The sequence below is a fragment of the Aspergillus brasiliensis genome (genome assembly GCF_001889945.1).
Source record: "Aspergillus brasiliensis CBS 101740 unplaced genomic scaffold ASPBRscaffold_18, whole genome shotgun sequence".
Lineage (NCBI taxonomy): Eukaryota > Fungi > Ascomycota > Eurotiomycetes > Eurotiales > Aspergillaceae > Aspergillus > Aspergillus brasiliensis.
Genome location: NW_027137459.1, coordinates 605209 through 617163, shown reverse-complemented (window position 1 = coordinate 617163; position 11955 = coordinate 605209). Strand labels below are relative to the sequence as shown.

The 11955-nt window shown below is 47.9% G+C and overlaps 6 protein-coding genes across 6 annotated transcripts; 1 reads left to right on the top strand and 5 right to left on the bottom strand.

Annotated features, from left to right (window-relative positions):
* Positions 1–490: 490 nt before the first annotated feature.
* Positions 491–1751, bottom strand: ASPBRDRAFT_78945 (bZIP transcription factor). Its single transcript, XM_067629432.1, has 3 exons — positions 1609–1751; positions 1473–1529; positions 491–1373 (listed from the first exon to the last, which is right to left on the bottom strand). The coding sequence occupies exons 1-3, from the start codon at positions 1739–1741 to the stop codon at positions 709–711; spliced, it is 855 nt and encodes a 284-aa protein (XP_067474289.1). The 5' UTR covers positions 1742–1751; the 3' UTR covers positions 491–708.
* Positions 1752–2019: 268 nt separating this feature from the next.
* On the bottom strand, positions 2020–3079 carry ASPBRDRAFT_69489 (uncharacterized protein; the record flags this gene model as incomplete). Its single annotated transcript, XM_067629035.1, has 3 exons — positions 2020–2182; positions 2237–2399; positions 2467–3079. The coding sequence occupies 3 exons, from the start codon at positions 3077–3079 to the stop codon at positions 2020–2022; spliced, it is 939 nt and encodes a 312-aa protein (XP_067474288.1).
* Positions 3080–3615: 536 nt separating this feature from the next.
* ASPBRDRAFT_137149 (glutathione S-transferase family protein) lies at positions 3616–4360 on the bottom strand (the record flags this gene model as incomplete). Its single annotated transcript, XM_067618863.1, has 2 exons — positions 3616–4239; positions 4307–4360. The coding sequence occupies 2 exons, from the start codon at positions 4358–4360 to the stop codon at positions 3616–3618; spliced, it is 678 nt and encodes a 225-aa protein (XP_067474287.1).
* A 2494-nt stretch (positions 4361–6854) lies between these two features.
* On the bottom strand, positions 6855–8104 carry ASPBRDRAFT_662436 (zinc-binding alcohol dehydrogenase family protein; the record flags this gene model as incomplete). Its single annotated transcript, XM_067628693.1, has 5 exons — positions 6855–7060; positions 7112–7668; positions 7722–7838; positions 7889–7935; positions 7982–8104. The coding sequence occupies 5 exons, from the start codon at positions 8102–8104 to the stop codon at positions 6855–6857; spliced, it is 1050 nt and encodes a 349-aa protein (XP_067474286.1).
* Positions 8105–8423: 319 nt separating this feature from the next.
* On the bottom strand, positions 8424–9158 carry ASPBRDRAFT_34764 (oxidoreductase, short chain dehydrogenase/reductase family; the record flags this gene model as incomplete). Its single annotated transcript, XM_067623268.1, has 1 exon — positions 8424–9158. One exon carries the CDS (start codon positions 9156–9158, stop codon positions 8424–8426), a length of 735 nt encoding a protein of 244 aa, XP_067474285.1.
* Positions 9159–9653: 495 nt separating this feature from the next.
* On the top strand, positions 9654–11103 carry ASPBRDRAFT_78942 (zinc-binding alcohol dehydrogenase family protein). The gene is made up of 5 exons (XM_067629431.1): positions 9654–9915; positions 9978–10000; positions 10072–10188; positions 10240–10799; positions 10861–11103. The coding sequence occupies exons 1-5, from the start codon at positions 9793–9795 to the stop codon at positions 11064–11066; spliced, it is 1029 nt and encodes a 342-aa protein (XP_067474284.1). The 5' UTR covers positions 9654–9792; the 3' UTR covers positions 11067–11103.
* Positions 11104–11955: the final 852 nt, after the last annotated feature.

The following is an 11955-nucleotide window of genomic DNA, read 5'->3' as shown; positions in this document are numbered from 1 at the left end:
GAACAGCTATTTTAGCCTACAGAGACCCCTTCGCGCGCACCTCCATGCTGTAGTAATTGCTTCACTATTGGCCATAGACATATACAGTGTTCTAAACCACCTAGTAATTAGCGATATAGTATTTATATATGATTTTTTGTTGATTTAAAGGCTTTATTTTGATCATATCAGGTAATCCTACTAGGGGGGTTGGCCGCGCGATTGTACGGGCCGCGCGACCGTGGATTACGTTAATCTATACTACTATTATATAAGCCAATTTGACCGCAGTTGATATCACCCAAAGTGCTACTCGTCGCCACAGCGCCCTGGCGGCCACTCCTCCCTCTTCCCCTTTCCTTACCCACAATTTTTTGTAGCTACGAGTATACAGTAGATAGGGCCCTTATTAAGAAACATTTTTCGGGTTGCAGAAAAACAATTTATAAGACGAGCCACGAGGCACTCTCATACACTCTCAGGCATTGGCGAAAACGACATCAGCACTAGCAGCAAAAGTTGCAGACTTTCCTCCCCGCCCGCGCCGCCCCCCCTAACCTACTTTTGCTATAAAAAGAAAAGCTCGTAAATAGTGGACAGGCAATATTGAGGACAAGTCAGAAGAAGAAGACAATGGCTTTTTGAATGACATAGCGAACATAATAGGCGGAAACTTGCTAACCTTCCGCTCAAATAAAAACCCCCGTTGACACCATCATGGCCGTTTAGTCAAGGTGGTGATCCCAGATGCTCGTCAAGCTCATAGACACGCGGGTGAGCTCCACCATTTGCTGCGGGATAGCTCTGGAAGGACAGGGTAGGTTCGCCCCTTTGTGCGCGCCAGTAGTTTGTCGATTGAAGTAAGCTATGACTGCCACGAACAACCCAAGGCCACTTCTGCACAAATGCTTCGGTCACCTCCCAACCGTGCGGATCCCACGGCTCTCCCCATACAATCACACCACCGCGCCCGCTGTTCACGACCTGAAACCCCCGCATATCGCGACAAAGTTGCGCTGCATCATACGCAGTCTCAGATTGACGCAATAGATTATTACGAAGTTCGGCCACAGGTAAGAGATCAATCCATGGATGATGGTGGACACTGCGTTGCAGAGCGGTGGGTTGCAGACTGGCTGGTAAGGCGTGGAAGTACGACTCGCTGATCTGTAGTGATGTGAGCGGGGACCGAGCGCTAGGTGCCATGCGCTCTGATGTGTATCCAAGAATTTGTGCATTAGCCACTAGAGATCGTGTAATATTGAACTGGACTAGGCCTAGCAGGGGTTCCGTGTCCAGGCATCTTTGCTGATACTGCTGCGATATCCACGAGGAGAACTGGCTGATAAATTGCTGTGTCTCCATGGAATCTGGCTGACAAGCCGTAAAGGAGACTATCTTGTCTAGTAGTGGAGATTGACTGTTCTGCACCAATTGGTTCTGCCTAGGCAGATTACGCTGCGGATTATTCGGGATGGTGTTTCCTGAATCACGGCGTGCTGGCCTGCATGGTGTAGGATAAACCAGGAGTTTAGGCTTTTTCCGCTGCCCTTTATGATTGCGGCAAGAGTTGGTGCTGTATGTTAGTGATGCCTCCGTCTAGCAGTCACTAGAGTGGGTTCGACATACGCCTGGCTCTTTGATTGACCCGATCTTGCAACTTTTTCCTCTCCTTAGGGTCGGTTATGCCTGTCCAATCATCTCTGTCGCCAGCTTGCAGCTGCTGAGGCATCAAATGCAGTGGAATTTGCTGAGCAGACATCGTTAATCTGGAGGCTGTACTTCCCATGATAGAAGGAAATTACTGGTTGCATCATGCAGAAGATTTGCAATGAGGGATGATTAGTAATACGTGGTGGCGACCCTGAGGTCGTCGGATCCTACCCTACCCTGATATGAACACTACAAAAGACTATCTATATAGTATCATACTCTGACAGAATACCTGAACAATTAAAACTCAATTGCAGAGTAATGAAGAATAGACTATAGTTTCAAAGATCTGGTGTATATTACCCCAATAAACGGCTGGTTCGTGAACTAGTTTCGATATCCGAGCTCTTGATCCGCACAATGAAGTTCGTCTACATCGTGAGATAAGAAAAATGCTCTCAGGTCCGTAGCTTGTACACTCCCGTAACGATCATTATCTATTGTATCACCTAACTGGGCTTCAGGCTGAACGCACCAGTACGCAAAACATCTGTAATGGAATATCAGTGTTGAGCAGACGGTATCGTTTCAGTCAGTTACTTACTTTGGTGCCCAGCTCATCACATCTGTGGGATTTTCTCTGAACGAATCCAGTACCGTCGCGTTTAGCTCTTCGATAGACCCCAAGTTCACAAGATTGAGTGGGACAGTATAGACTTTGTCAAAGGAGTCTTTGATCTCAATGATAGTTTTGCGGTCACCCCGGACTATACCGGTCAGCGGGGAACATAAGACGAAAGCAATTGTCGTGGGCTGGTGATAGTTCAGACTTACATCTCAGAACTCCAACTGCACTTTTGTCTAGTGCCACCGCCGCTGTGTAAGCGGCTGCGGTCTCATAGGTTGTTAAATCCCACGTCTCCTCGCCCGTGCCCCAGAAAGAGAGTGAACGGGTAGTGCGATCCCAACACCCAAAGAACTCGCTCCAGAACGTCTCCATCAAGCCTCCTGTTAGGATATGGACTCCTGCAACTGCTTTTTTCGAAGCCAGGTATTCCTTAATGATTCGAGCCGAATCCTTCGGAAAAATAGCATTGGCCGGTATGTTCGTGTAATCCACAGCGAAGTCACTAGCAATGTACCGAGGGACATTTAGTTCTTCACAAGCGTCTACCAAAACCTTCTGTCCCTGCACCATCACTTCCGGACTGCCAAAATAGCAGCAAATGACCACGTCGGCTCCCCTAACAAACGAACGCGCGGCAGCCTTGTCATCAAATTCGCCTTTGATTACCTCGATATTCCTTGCCAGCAGAAGAGAATGCGGCAGCTTCTCCGGACTCCGACAGTAGCCTCGAATAAACACGTCAGGATACGCCTGCAGCGAGCTGGCTATACACTGCGCAAATTTTCCCGTGAGTCCAGCGATGGCTATTGTGGTAGGCATTTTGATCCCGCAGACAAGTAGGAAACGACGAGAGATGACACAAGGAGGAAGAGGCTTGGAAGAGTTCCGGACAGCTCTAGGTTTATATATCTTGGGATTTGTTACGTTTGCGTTAGTGTCGAGAAAAGAGGTGGATGGTTCTCCGTTAAAGGAATCTGATATTTGTCATCGAGCATATCGGCTGATAAATCAGTGTGCGCAAATCCCAAATGAACGAGCCAATTGTCTCCTGTCAGCATGTGGCTACCCATATCTCTTTCATGCCTGTTTAGGACCGCCTTAATGCTCCTCTCTTCCTTACAGTAGTGTCTGCTACACTGATGTACTAGGCAATAGTTCAGGTTCTTTGGAGGGAGGTTCTACTTAAGCCTGGCGTAAAATCTCGAAAGAACTGATGCAATTTATCGCGAAGAAAAGCCTAGCCACGCAAGTATACATGTTTATTTCGTAGTTCGATAAACGCGTTACAGTTTCGCCATAATTGTTCACAGACACGGGAAAGCGGCCATCCTTCAGCCAATACACGTCTGTACCAGCTACCGAGCCTTCACTCCCGGTGAGACGAGCCGTTTACCAATGAAGTTCGGCTCCCCAAATGCCTGCTTGACCCCCTCTCGTCCGATCACTCGCAGGTACCATTCGGCTGTCGAAGGATACCGGGACCGCAAATCTGCATCCACAACCTGTCCATAGCCCCAGAACATCGCCGCTGCAACAGAAAGATCAGCCATGCTGAGATCGCCTGATGCCACGAATTCGCGGCCTTGAAGGTGTGCCTCCAGGACACTAAGGGAGACTTCCAGCCGGGAATAAGACTTCGATTCCAGGGCTTCATCAAACGGTGCCATGCCATAACGCCAAAGAACCATATTTTGCAACGGCTCGAATAGCTCATGATCAGCAAATTCTGTCCACTGACGGATCAGAGCGCGATCATCCACGGAGGAGCCCAGCAGCTGAACGCTCGCGGGACCACTCTCAGCGACATATTGCAGAATGGCATCTGACTCGAAGAGACTCAGGCCGGTGACACCTTTAAATGCCGGTACCTTGCCTAGTGGGAAGTCACGTAAGAACTCGGGTGACTTGTTTGTCTTGGTCATGATGAATTCCGGAGCAATATCCACCGTACGCCCGTTCAAAGCTGCGGCTGCTTGAACCTATTTTCAAATTTTCTATTAGATGACCATGTTTATGGTGCGTAAGGCATGTATGAGGCATAGGTACCTTCATCACCCGAGGATTGTACGGGTATGTGTAGATCGTTCCAAGAGAAGCCATTGGTGACACTTCAGCTAGCTTTGACTGTATGAAAATTCAAAATGGGACAGTGAGTATTGACGTCTATCTCGGCCATAGATGCTACTTCCTTATAAGCTTCTTCCTGAGCTGCTGAATAATGCAATAGCTACTTCTCAGTGTTGTATAATTACGGGATAAATGCAGAACTTCGAAATGCAGAATTTGATTGCCGAATTCCGATTTGTAATCTGTTCTATTTACCAGGAAATCATCTTTTTTGGATCTTATTACCATGTCGCATAAAGTCCAACGAATATCTTCCCAGTACTAGTGGACAGAACGCTCCAGAATGATAGGTTTGCCGTTGTGGATACGCGGTGACCAACATTGTAGGACCATGGATTCTATCCGAATCCCACAGTGCTAGATAGGTAGCACTACTTTTGGGTCGGATGTCAGTAACTTGCATTAGCGTCAAACCTAATTTTGGACCCACAAGCTTAGATCGTCCATCTAGTCAACATTTGGTAGTGGTCAAGTTCCAGAATCCTAATTGCGCTATTTTTTCGATATGTTCGCCGCAAGAGGTACAAAAACAAGTGAAATATCTGGTAAGGTGTGTTGTGTTCCTGTAATATCTGCGATACAGCAAAGCAGGACCTGATTTGGTATTGATGCTAATACAGCTTTTCGTACTACTGAATAATAGTGGACGAACGCAGAGAGACAGGAGGAGGACCTAGGAGACTAGAAACTACATCAGCCGAACTTATTATTATTTCTGATATAGTATATCCTTTCTATTTCCATACTGTTGTTTTCTTTCACCCTCACCATTGGCGCCCCATGGAACTACCGTGCTAGTCATTCCACAATTATCTCTGTACTGGTCTTCGGTTGAGGACTGTTAGAAGCTCAGCAGTTGCGTACTAGTCTGGGAAATGTCTTACCAAGTGTCTTGACTATTTACCTTGACTATTAACTAGATGATCAGCTGAACGCACACCATGCATTGAGGTGGGCCTTGAGGACGAGACTATCAAGGCTGTATTCCACTGGAATACTAACTTTTACGAGCTTTGGTCTCCTTGCTACACGCACTACGGCCCACTAGAATGGCCAATGATCACATTCTCGCCTCCTTCCAGGCAGCATCTGGCGATCCATGGCCCCCTGACCAAAGTTGCCTCTGTGGGACAACGAAAATACAACAACGGGTAGCAAAATACGCTAATGTCGAGAGGGTCCCTTTTGAATTGAGGTTCTGCAATAGATCACACCGACGGAGTTACCTTATCACCACCGCTTACTCCATATTGGATCTGGTTCTCTATCGGGGATAATTGGAACTTAACACCGTTGCTTACTCTGTGTCCTTCGTTTGGTTGCCTCTGTATGTTCGGAATCGTTTCTGCTGCCAGAACTTGGCCATAATTGAACAGCTAATGCAGAAGTGGAGGCGATCAGTGCTCCCAGACTTTAGGTCAAGAAAATTTATCGAGATCCTTGGTTGTCTATTTTGCCACTTAAGCTGTCTTTCTACGCACGCATTTCACGCATAGTGTAACGGCTCGTCCCCGGGCCATGTCTGAAGTACAGAACTGCTTTTTAATGTACGCTTAATACCTAGTTTAAATACTGACTGGTGAGATTGGGCTTAGTCCATACTGAAAAGAGAGATGGATCTGAGGCCTCAGCCCACCTTTTATAAATCCGCGCCAGGATATGGGTGTTCCTTGCACCGGTACTGGTGGAGCCAGAGAAATTTGCAGGACAGACCTTCTCGTCCGCCGAGCGCTTCTACTCCTACCCAGAGATTGCACAATCTATGAGCAACGTCTGGGGCGTAACCATGAATTGTCAAATGCTATCGAAGCAAGAATTTGTAAGGGGAGTGGGGCTCGTATTGGGAGAGAGGATAGTTGAAATGATGTTATACTTTCGAAGAATACGGATTTTACGGACCGCAGGGCAAGAGGTTGATCGAACGGCAAAGATCGCCACTGCCGACCTCACAACATTCGAGGAATACTTGGCTAGAAATACTTTACGCTCCTCATGAGTTTGAAATGAAATTATGCGGCAGATAGTTGCTGTTCAGAGCATGCAGGAGGAAAACCCATACAATACACAGAGCTTTCAAGTTTCGGTTGCTCTAGTGTTCAAGTATCTCTACTGAACATGGCAAGCGAATCGGTGAATATGTACTTGTCTCTTCTATGGGAACAGCCACGAAATCTTAAACTTTTATATGTCGTGGTACGCTAATGCAACCTACTGACGCACACTGGCTTCTCGGGAAATAAGCATAGAGTCGAATGTGGAGCATGTATTTCTAGAAATTATCAATCGTAGTTCTGACAAAAGTAACTAGCTCCTAATACCACCGTTATCACACTAACCTGCTGGCCAGAACATGGCTGACGCTGGAAGAGACAACAGCGGTATATCAACCAAGAAGAAAGCGGATGAACACTCAAGTATCCAGCATCATTCCAGTGGTACCATATCATCAATATTAGCATCAATGAAATTACAGCGTAATAACAATCTTCTTCGCTGACACCCCAGCTTTCTGCGCATCAAGCCCGTTTTGGATATTTTCCAGTCCATGCCCAACTACCACTGGGTCAGGTTTGGCCTTCAACTGCCCAGTGGTCAGGGCATGGGGCACGAAGGCTCCCCAGATAGCCTCTCCAATCCTCTCATTTGGGGGATATGCGATCCCGTAGGACGTTACTAAGACGTTACTTTACGTATATCGAGGACCGGGTAGAAAAGTGCACATACCATACTTCGGGTGGAACAATGCGGTAGGTGTATCACACGGGTGCACGCTGACTGCTGGGATGCGCTTCTGCAGCCGCTCAGCTATAGCAGCAAGCTGGATGAAGCTTTTATCCTCGCCGATGGCATCATATACACCACATAGATTCACATGTCTTAGTTTCGTCACTATATCCATGACGACGGTCGGTGACCGATAATCGAATGCATCAGCTGCCCCCAAAGACCTCACAAACTCGTAGTTGGCGTGAGATGCGGTGGTAACAACGTGCAAGCCAGAGGCAACCGCGAGTTGAATGACCGTTGCGCCTACAGAAGATGCACCACCCCAGACCAGTAAAGTCTTTCCCCGCGACTCTGGAGTGACTGATGGCAACGGGAGGTTGAGATACTCCGGAAGATATAAGCCTGCAGCGCTGGTGGATATTGCTAGTGGCAGGACTGCGCCTTGTTCGAAGCTTATGTGGAATGGGATAGGTGCCGCAAGACTTTGTGAAGCGAGGGAGAACAGCTGGTACGCTGCGTGAGCGAAATTGCCAGATTTGGGGCTATGTAGATGTCTAGTAGAGTAAGTGATTAGGTGTGCTTCGTGCCAGTCCAGAGTTGCACCTACGCAATCACCCGCTGGCCTCTGTGGAATTGGGTGACACCTTCACCAATGTCCTCCACTATACCGGCTGCATCTCTTCCCAGAATAAAAGGAAACGTGTTCAGGTAGAGACCTGACTCTCTGTTCCCAGGTCAGGGCGAAGTATTAAGAAACAGGCCAATGAAACTTACTGGATCTTCCAGTCAACAGGGTTCTTGCAGAGGTCACGACTTATTAGCTGAAAACCAATCGCAATAAACGGGGATACTAAAGCGATAGCTTACAACCGCGACAGCATGGTTTCTGATAAGAATCTCCCCCTTGCCAGGTTTATAGAGGGGGGCTGCGCCAACAGTGAAGGGTTTGGATCTGGCAGCAATAATCCAGGCAGCACGATTCTGACTCATGTTGGGACCGAACAAGTTCTTGTAAGAAATAAAGATCTCAAAGAATCTCAACTCGTAGGGTGTTAATAGGAGTAAGGGACGGGGAAGTCAGCAAGGAAATAGTATTCATTAATAGATCGGCTGGTTTGGCTCGGATGCCCGGTTACCGACTGGCTCCGTCCCACTCTATTCAATTGGCACGTCTATTCCTTGACTGCTGGGTAGCAGACTAGCGCCACAACTTTACACGAAAACAGCAATACTGGTAACGAGGCTTCTTTGACAACTAATACAACGCGCTACCATACACTGGAAGGGGGGTCTGTGACTAATCTAGCTACTACAGCAAAAGGGATCCTGCGTTGGTGCTAATACAGGCTCCCGTGGCGTTCGTGTCCTTCATCAGGTAGACGTACGCTTCGGCGACTTCTTCGACCGTGCCAACCTTGCCCAGAGTGGTAGTATCTTTCATGTTGTCTGGCACCCCTGCAGATCCCCAGAGAGGCGTAGCGACCACCCCTGGACTGACCAGGTTGACCCGGAGTGGCTTAAGGTCCAAAGCAAGATTCCGCGTGATTCCATGAAGGCCAGTCAGATAGCCCGCAACCAACGACCAATTAGGAAACGGCTTTTCCGAACCAGCTCCTGTTGTCAACGTGAGAGATGATGTCGGACCGCTGTTGAGAAACCGCGGAGCCAGCTTAGCCAATAAGAGCGGAACGGCAAATCGAACATGGCCTGCGCGGCGGATAGCATGGAGATCGATGGTGTCCAGAGGTTGAATGGCAAGGTTGTCGCCTGCCGTGAAGATAATGTGGTCAAGTGAGCCAATAGCGGAAAGCAGCCGCTCCAGATGCCTTTCGACATCGTCACCAGCAAGGTCACAGACATGTGCAGTAATTCCTCCACCGGGGAATTTTCGTTTCAGAGCAACCGCACTTTTGTCCACCCGAGACGCATTCGAAGATGCTATATGGACGTTGGCACCCTCCGAGAGGCACTTCTCCGCGACTCCATAACCAATTCCGGATGAGCCACCAATAACAAGTACCGTGCAGTCTTTGATGGATGGCATGGTGGGAATCTTCAAGGACTTGAATCTGTTGGTGTAGAATAAGGTCAGTCAAGGCTACCTAGGGATGACTACAACCAGAAGTGGGCGTATCAAACCTACTACAGACGGTGATGTGAGGCGTGCGTTATCAAACTTGACCCAGAACTATTTCACATTCCATGGTTGCTACTACCAATTTATAATTTTGACTTGACTACACCACATCTCCATGTCCGAGATTATGCATCAACCATCGGGTAGTCCGACCAGTTCCGATGGCCCCCTATGATCTCATGGAACTGCCAGGTAATCCCGTTGACCCATTCAAACGGGGATAACGGATTTAACGCGGGAAACTCTGAGCTTATGAACCATCTATTCAAGGCCATTCAATTCTTGGCTTAAGCGGGCGGACAGTGGATCGGTCCACTTTCATTTTTGATTTCTCAGCAACAACGGGGCCATCCACTTCATATCAGAACCTTAACTAACTTAGAAGCTATGAAATGAAAGGGACCCGGATCCTTACTACAAGAGGTATAAAAGACGTGGACATCCTACTCTGATTTGAGAACGTCCCTCGATCTACTGTATTTCCCGTTCATCTTTCAACTACCCCATTTCTCAAACTTAGTTTATACCGTGTTATCTCAAAATGGCGAAGAACGAAGCAGCGTGGATTACTGCGCCAGCAGAATATCCGTTCAAAGTCGAGGCCTCTGCGAAGCCGAAACCAGGACCTGGACAAGTGGTGATCAAGAATGTCGCCGTTGCTATTGTAAATACCCTCTCCCCTCCCTAGCAGTTTATATTTACTTGTGACTGACTTGTCCATGCAAGAATCCCGTTGATTGGAAAATACAGTCAGTAGTAGCTACTATCTGTCTCTATTTGTGATTGGAAGAACCTCTTCCTGATATTGATCATTGTACAGGAGCCTGGGGCGCTATTTAAACAAGTATCCTTTTGTTTTGGGACAGGATGCTGCCGGCTTTGTCGAAGACGTTGGCAGTGGTGTGACTCGGTTCAGGAAAGGCCAGAGAGTTATTGCGTACGCTTCCACTGCGGCCTAAATCATCGGAAAGCTAACAATCCTCTGTAGGCATTGCTATGGCCTCTTCACGCAGGACCCTGCGCACGGTGCATTTCAGTTGTATCCGGTCACAGCTGAGTCCCTTGTAGCAGAGATTCCGGATTCTCTTACGTTTGAGCAGGCAGTTGTGCTTCCACTGGCCGTCTCAACCGCCAGCGCAGGTCTCTACCGCAAGGACTATCTCAACTTACCCTTACCTGAAGCGGATGACGTCAAACGTACCGACCAAGTACTCCTAGTCTGGGGAGGTGCATCTTCAGTTGGCGCAACCGCTATCCAGCTTGCAGTTGCATCGGGCCTGACTGTCTTCACTACTGCATCAGAGGCCAATAAAGAATTTGTCAAGTCACTGGGCGCGCATGCGGTCTTCGACTACAGGTCTCCTACCATTGTGGAAGAGATCTCACGTGCGCTCAGAGGTTCCAAGTTCACGGGGGTTTATGATGCTATTGCGGAAGAGGCGAGTTTTAGAGCTATTTCGGAGATCCTTGATAGGCTTGAGACAAAGGTGCCTGTTGCCAGTGTGCTTCCATGCGACCGACCAACGGAGCGATTTATCCCGCATTATGGTATGTATTGAAGCCTTGCAAGGTTGCTGTGTTACGCTGAGTTATTGACGCCACCTCATAGTTATTGCATACTCCATAATTCAGGAGCCACATAACGACATTGGCGACTGGATCTGGGGGAGATACTTGCCTCGGGCTCTGGCAAATGGAGCTTTCCAGGCCAAGCCAGATCCTTATGTCGTAGGACATGGGCTCGAGGCCATCCAGCACGGTCTTGACGTACAAAAGAAAGGTGTTTCGGCAAAGAAGGTGATTGTCACACTCTAGAGTCATGTTCAGGGTTTTTTGCAAAGCCAGTACAACTGCCGATTGCATCTTCGTACGCTATTTATATCTTGTACGTAAATAAGTCAATTGAAAACAGTCAACATAGTCGGATATGGCGCAGCATAGCAAACAATGAAGGAGAAACAGCCTGTTCACGTGAGAGTCGTACTACCCATTCATGCATACAAGTATTGTCAATTGTCACTCAACATGGACGTTCGTTTAGCATGTGTGTTTGGCTCTTTGCGGTCGCGGTGAAGAGACTGAAGGTTAGCCTGAGCATAATCCGGATAATGGCTAATTCCGACAGCATCGGACTTCGGACTTTATATATAATTCCAACAACTTCTATATCCGATATCCAAGAACTTAGCTTGGGCCCTGTTTACGGAGATAAAGTGGATAACCCCCCAGTTATTCAGCGTGGGGGGAAGTTGTAGATCAAATATGCGGTCACACTAGTAATGCAAGCCTACTGACGGTCCCACGGCGCCCAGTCAATATCAGCTAACCAGATAGATAGAGGATTTTAATTTCCACAAACTAACTTCACGGCGCGTGGCCGGGTATTACTGACGTAACCAGTTAAGAAGCAATGTTGCTTGAGTAATGGAGCAGCGGCATCTACAATACAGATATTGCTTAATGAAAAAGAAGCCGGAGAAATTTGGTAATGCTTTTTCTATCCACCAACTCGGGGCAGAACCGGCCATCTCTCACTCTTAAAGCTTCCTGTATCATTCACCCTGTAAAGTCCATTGCGTTCGATGGTCTTCTCAGTAACAGTTCGATACCGAGTTTCGGATGTGAGCTCGGATATGTGTGTGAGCCCTTTGATCGAGATGTGTATACAACGCCTCGTACGTCAGAAGAACCGAGCCATCAACTG